This window comes from Marmota flaviventris, chromosome 10, assembly GCF_047511675.1.
Source record: "Marmota flaviventris isolate mMarFla1 chromosome 10, mMarFla1.hap1, whole genome shotgun sequence".
Taxonomy (NCBI): Eukaryota; Metazoa; Chordata; class Mammalia; order Rodentia; family Sciuridae; genus Marmota; species Marmota flaviventris.
Window position 1 is genome coordinate 102,823,207 of NC_092507.1, and position 7,203 is coordinate 102,830,409.

The window sequence follows — 7,203 nt, forward strand, 5'->3', positions numbered from 1 at the left end:
GCAACCTACTCAGGGCCTTCTTACTCCACACTAAAGCTTGGAAGAGCTCCTAAATCAGGAATGTTTTAACCCACTTTTAAGCATCCTCCATGTCTAGCAAGCCCACATCCCATCCAAGCTCTTGATACATGTAGGCCAACAGCTACATATTACCAGAGCTAGTTGTAGAACATATAAGGCTGGTCCCTGGGAGTTGTGAATAAAGGGCAAGGGCCCCAGAGTATTTCACTCAAATGAGACCATCCACCTGAACACCCACCAGGAACCCCCAGATCATAAACCAGCAGCAGGAGACAGAACACTTGGAACCAGTTTTTATGCTCACAAATCTCAGTTGTGAGCCCCTTAACACGTTCTGGGCCCAGGGCTGAAAGACATGAGGGCCGTGGTGATGCAAACCAAGAGCAGCTCTGTCCTCTATTCTGAAGAGTCTGTGATCAGGAGAAGCATGTGAAGGAAGTGATCACTGCTCAATCGTAAAACAGGCTTAAGTAAGCAACTCGGTTCCGATGCTTTCTAAATTCTTTGTCTGTGGACAGCTGCAATGAAAGACAATGTTCTAATGAGAATCCTCTGCCTTCCTGTGTGTGTGTGGCACTGGGGATTGAACACAGGACCTTGCATGCAAAATTGAAGCATACATTCTAGCTGTGTGGCCCAGGTAAACCCCAGTTTCTAGTAATCCAGCCTTAGTCATTTTCTCAACATTTGTGCACATCTACATTTATCATCTCACTATGATAAAAAAAAAGTTGCTTGGCTTCTTGAAGACACAGATTATATGTCTAATTCTTGAATGTTACCTATATGTCTTAGCACAATTGTATTAATATGTTATATTAATTATTAGTGTTACCTATATGCCTTAGCACAATTATATGAATTCCGCAAATATAAATATTTGCGGAATTAATCCTAAATTCCACTAGGAAAGAAGGGTACTTCAAGAAGTATGATAGCTAGCATGGACGGAAGCATATGTTATCATTACTATGTTAAATGCTTTTCTGCATTCTCTCCATTATTAATCTTTACAACCATATCAGATCAACTCTGTTATTATTTCATTTTAAAGGTAGGAAAAACAGATGCTTAGAAAAGTTCAAGGACTTGCCTAAGATCACATAGCAAGTCTACACAGGAGCTGGTATTTGAACTCAGGCAGTATTATCCCCAGAGTCTGTGCTCTTAACCAGAGTGCTCTATAACCCTCCAATCATTTAACACTCAACTTTATGTCAGAAAGAGCACTGCATTAGGAGTCAAAGGTCTGGATTCTGGTTGTAGAACCTGTATGAATCAATCTTCCTGGGTTCCAGTATCATCCATTGTCTTAAAGGGATATTTAACCTACTCCAAAAGATGACTTGATGAACAAATAAGAAAACATGACTTTAAGTCAGTCCTATACACTGTTAAAAATGTAATGAAACTATGTAACTCTCTCAAAAGGATCCTCATATTTCTATGCACACAAAATTGTGCATATAATTTCAGGGACCATGAACTTCATTTACAAGCTTCTGGTTATTAACCCTTGATATATATGAACATATTGGACAGAGTGATCTACAGAAATCCAATCTTATTACCTCAGCTTTTAGAGTTCTTTTCTGTAGACTTGGAACCTGAGCCCAATCTGGAGATCCAAATTTCATTGGCCAAGTAATTTTTGGGAATGGCTTTTTCTCTGGATTGTATGTACCAGGGCTAGAAATAAAAAAAATACAAACATCATGTCTAATGAGTCAGTGGCATAGGACAAACTCCACTAGTAGGTAGCATGGCCATCACTGAAGTAGGTTTAACCTCTTGGGACAAGGCAATAGACTGATTAAGTTTTTAATGCTGGGCAAGCGTGGGGTTCTTTTGCTTGTTAATGAATTTCTTATTAGCTAAGGTAAAGACTGCTTTTAAAAAATATTTGTATAATTCAGTGTTCTGAGCTGGGCACCAGAAGATCTCTAAAGAGGTGTTGATAGAAGAGATCCTTGATAATGGTAAATTAGTTCTTTGATTTGAAGTTGGTGGTTAAAAATGCTGAAACAATCAATCTGCAATCTAGGGACATCAAAGCGGAACCAATTAAATTTCTTGGCCATGGATTATTTAGAATTGCCTTGGTTCCTCAAACTTGTGTCTTTTGAAAACTACACTGAGATTTCTTCTCGCTCTAGTCAGAATGGCAATTATCAAGAATACAAGTAATAATAAATATTGGCGAGGATGTGGGGGGAAAGGTACACTCATACATTGCTGGTGGCACTGAAAGTTGGAAAGCAGTATGGAGATTTCTCAGAAAACTTGGAATGGAACCACTATTTGACCCAGTTACCCAATCATGGCATATACCTCGAAGACTTAAAATCAGCATATTATAGTGACATGGCCACATCAATGTTTATAGCAGCTCACTTCACAATAGCTAAGCTATGGAGCCAACCTAGATGCCCTTCACCGGATGAATGGATAAAGAAAATCTGGTATATATACATATGTAATATGTCTCAGCCATCAGGAAGAATGAACTTTTGTAACTCCATATCATGTACAACCACAAGAATGGGAAGTTATGCTCCATGTACCTATGATATGTAAAAATATATTCTACAGTTATGTATAACTGAAAAGAACAAATACAAAATTTTAAAAAAAAACTTTATTTTTGGTGTTAATTCTACTGTGGTGGACATGAGGGTCAAGATTCAACACTTCAACTTTCTTAACACAAACTTGAAAAAGTTACTTTCACTGTATGATCTTTGGACTTCTCATCAGTAAAAGAAAGACCCTGACCCTTTGCTGTGCAATTTCATACATTTCGAATGGTTTCCTAACACATTAAGAATAAGCCCCTTGACCCCCAAATTCCTCTCTACTCTACCTGCTCCTCCCTCTCCTCTCTTCCTTCTTGCTCAGTGCCCTCAAGCCATACTAGCCTTCTTCTTCTTTCCCTCACACCAAGTTCTTCCCAATTTACAGCCTTTGCACTTCCGACCTCTTCTGCCTGGAGTGCTCTGTCTCCAGATCTTCCCAGGGCTGGCTCAATCTTGTCACTCAAAAATCAGATCAAGTGGATGTGCTCAGAGCATCCTTTCTTAACCACCCACTGCCTTCACATCATGGTCCTGTTTAAAGTTTCCTCATAACACCTTTCCGGGTCACTCTACTTCCTGGTTTGTCCACAACAGCCCCAATTCATGGTTGCTTCCCTTTCACTCTCAGAAGTGTCACAGTTGGACAGATAAATTACATGGTCACCGTCTTTACTACTACTGGTATTTCCTTGTGTATTTACTTCTCATCTATTTGGACTCTAGACTCCAAGCTCAGAACCTCATGAGGTGGGTTTACTGCAAGAACTTTGCAACCTACTAAGTACAAACTACAAAGTAGCCACGTGTCATGGCACAGATCTGTCCTATCAGGGACTCAGGAGGCTGAGGCAGGAGGACTGTGAGTCTGGGGTCAGCCTAGGTGACTTAGTGAGATTCTGTCTCAAAATAAAAACGTAAATGGGGCTGGAGATGTGGCTCAGAGATTCATTCTCCAGTACTGGGAAAACAAAACAAACAAAAATAAACAAACAAACCCAAACTATTTGGCATCTTGATAAATACTGACTGGATGAATAACTGTGATTTTGCAATTACACAAGGCCAGAGACCTGGGAGATAAGAGGATTAAATCTTTAAAGATGGGTGGTTTCTTATTGAGTGGGATGGTTTTGTTATAATCACTGATTTATGGACTTCTTTTCCTATTGCTTACTGATGAACTATACTAGAGAAAAGAGGAGACATACCCAGGGAAATTGTCTTTTGTATAGCTCTGAAATCGAGGCATCAAGGCATTAAATGGAACAAAACTTTGCTTTGTTTTTTCCTTCCAATTTTCTACTCTCTGGTACTTGCCTGGGTGAAGTGTCAATTCCTATTACCAAGAAAAAAATTCAATGTGTTAAAGGGAGACATACCTACACAGAAATGCTTGCAGTTCAAAAAACCTCAACTGTCCTTTTCCTATTTATACATCAGCTATGGTTCAGCCATTTCAAGATATACAAATAGGCTTATGTGGATAGAAAACCAAGCTATAGATGTGAGTCAGTCATGCTGGATGTATAGTTTATAGTAATAAACCTAGGATGAGCAGAGGACCAAGACAACTTTTGCAGTCACTATGCCCCTGGTCCCACTGAGAAATTTTGAGAGCCAGTATCCCTTGAGTTTCCATGAAAGTAAACATCCAATCATAGTTTTGGATCCTTGATCCAAGGATGTAGCTCAGTGGTGGTGTACTTGCCTAGTAAGTCCCTGGGTCCCATCCCTACCCACTTCATGAGAGAAAGAGAGGTGGGGGGGAGAGGGAGGGAGAGAGTGAGAGAAAGAGATTAGGATCCTTTACTAAAGATTAGACTTAAAATGCAATCTCACAAAAGGATAGAAAAGTTAGAACCTGTTTTTTTAACTGACAGGATAATATGATGTACATAAATACATTTTCCAGTATTTTGACCTCATGCATCTCAGCACTAAAATCCTTTGTTAGGACTATTTTTCTCAGTGAACTGTTTTTGCTCTTCCCAATATACACACACTTCTGCAAAGCTAATGCCCAAACATTTCATGCAGTCACATGGATCATCATAAAATCCCAGCATTTTACCTTGTTGACTGGCTTAAACCTCATAGCTGTTCTGGCTCCAAGAGTATATCCTTTTGTACTGGTTGGAATCTTGGTTAAGTTGTATGCCAAGCCATAGGACTTCAAGTAGTAACATATGAATAAAATGAGAGAAGGAGTAAAGAAAAACATCAATACCACAGTGAACAGCCTTCATCTGAACTACTCTGTAAGACATTGCTCTTTCTCTCTTGACTCCTTCAAGGTCAATACCACACAATAATCACATAAATAATACATGTAATTTTGCAAGGGGTTGTGTCATAGTTTAGATGTGAGATGTCCCCCAAAAGCTCATGTATGAGACAATGCAAGAAAGTAGAGAGGTGAAATGATTTTGTTCCAACATCCTTGAGCTGATTAATCAGCGCTTAAATTCCCCTCCCCAGCATAGAGATTAACTTGTGATAACTCTAGGCAGATAGGGTGTGCCTAGAGGAAGTGGGTGCCTGGGGTGTGCTTTGGGGTTCATGTTATGTTCTTATGAGCAGAGCTTTCTCTCTGCTTCCTGACCCTCATGTTCTGAGCTGCTTTCTTGCACCAGATGTTCTGCCTCCCCTCAGGCCCCAAGGAATGAAGCTGGCCATCGATGGACTGAGACCTCTGAACCATGACCCCTGAAATAAACTTTTCCTCCTTAAAATTGTTCTTATCAGGTCTTTTGGTAGCAGCAAGGAAAAAGCTGATTAAAAGAGGGATGTGGTTGGACAGGTAGAATAAATGACATCTTTGTGCATTCTAATAAATTCCATCCTCTGAATCTCATAGGTCTGAACTTGTTCCAGTTGCACCTGGCAGCCTGAAGGTAGGGCCAGTGGGAAGGAACTGGCCTTGTCTCAGAGCCTTTGAGGTGGGAATGGAGTGGGGTCCATATGGAGACAAGGCTTGCTTGCCTTGGGTGGAAACATGGTCCTTTACTCTCTGTATTGGCTGGGACAGCTGGTTGCCTACTGGGCACTTTCTCATGCTCTGACCCAGAAGATCAGAAAGCCTAGCGTTTGTTTTCCAGGGGACTTGGGTCTCCCTTCCACATCCAGAAAACAGATCCTTGTAAGGGAAAGTGAATACTCACATCTGTCATGTAACTTCCAGGCCCTGTGTGAGGAAATCCCCTAAGAGGGAGAAAGTTGTTCCCCATCCGGTTTGGGGGATAGAAGTCAGGAAAGAGCCTCCTGGGTTGGCATGATCCAAAGGAGTAGTTACTCGGCATCCCTGAAAATCAAGAAAGAACAAAATCCAGGTTAGGGAAGGCACCGGGTCTCTGCAAGCTGTTGGAGGAGATGAGAGTCCAGACAGAACAGAGGCCTGAACCCCAAGGAGTTCTCACAAAAAAAAACAGACCAAACTCCGCCTAGGGGCCAACTGCACTTCCCTCCCCTCCAGCCTTCCCAGCCTCACCAGCCTTTTCCTTCCCTGTGCTCTGGACTCCTCTGCATGCCTCCTCACCAGCTCTGCTGGAGCACATCTCCCACACTCCTGTAGCTCTGTGTACTGTGTAGTCAAGGGAACAGAGGCTCTTGCCTGGCCCCAGCTGGGGAGGTTGGGAGGAGGTGCAGATCCTGGCTGCCAGCAAGTGGCAGTGCTGAGCAGGAGGTGAGAGTCCTCACCTCTGGGCAGAGAACCCAGAGGGCAGTGAGTTCAGCAGCTGGGCCAGGGGTAGGAGGTCTGTTAGACGCCCAGCTGGAGGGGCTGAGTGGGCAAGGGGGGGTGGTAAAGGGTTTGGAAACCGCCAGGAGTATTGCACTGCTGAAGAGGTAGAGAGGGGGTTCAGTACCCCAAGTCTGAACTTCAAGGATGGAAGGAAGTTCAAGGTTGGGGTAGGAGGGTGGGCAGGGGCGTGCCAGGGGCGTTGAGCTGAGATCTAGTTCCTTGCCAGGTCCCTCTTAGGCCCTTTTACCTATTTTCAGCCCCTTCCAATTAGGTTGCCCCTCCTACCTTCCTGGGGTGGGAGGAGAAGGAGGTTGGGGATCCAGTGAAGTGAGGTGGGGTGGAGAAGATGGAGACCAGCATGAGTCTTTTTTTTTTAAAGATTGGTGGCTCTGAGTGGAACAGTTAGAGTGCAGTGGAATCATACAAATGCTTAATATTTTTTTTAAAAAATCCTGGGCAGTCCTTTAATTTGAAACCCCCTTTTGCTTATCTCTATTACCTTTTTGTAGGGATACTGAAAGGATTAAGGTAATAGAATCATATCAATGCATTGCCTGGTACTTTGTAGTTGATCACACAAGAGGTGGTCATTACTGAAGATAATGTCCATCTAGCTTATGAGCACACCATCCATCTTAACCCAAGAAAAAACATCAGTCTGTTTGTTGTTGACTTCTTCACCTTGTCTTGGATGTTAACACTAACTTGTTTCACTGGATTTTAAGTTGGCCTTAGGAGTTATCCAGGTGTGGGAGGTAACAGGAGACATAATGTAACCAGTTCATACTGCCCTTTGGCCCCTTAAAGATGACTTGGGATCCACATACACTCTGGGTTAGCAGTATCTTCATTAATTAATTATTTTTA

General features: G+C 42.2%; 1 protein-coding gene across 1 annotated transcript; it reads right to left on the reverse strand.

Annotated features, from left to right (window-relative positions):
• Positions 1–299: 299 nt before the first annotated feature.
• Positions 300–6,170, reverse strand: Cimap3 (ciliary microtubule associated protein 3). Its single transcript, XM_071618776.1, has 6 exons — positions 6,085–6,170; positions 5,759–5,898; positions 4,669–4,767; positions 3,806–3,933; positions 1,593–1,710; positions 300–539 (listed from the first exon to the last, which is right to left on the reverse strand). Exons 1-6 carry the CDS (start codon positions 6,149–6,151, stop codon positions 471–473), a joined length of 621 nt encoding a protein of 206 aa, XP_071474877.1. The 5' UTR covers positions 6,152–6,170; the 3' UTR covers positions 300–470.
• Positions 6,171–7,203: the final 1,033 nt, after the last annotated feature.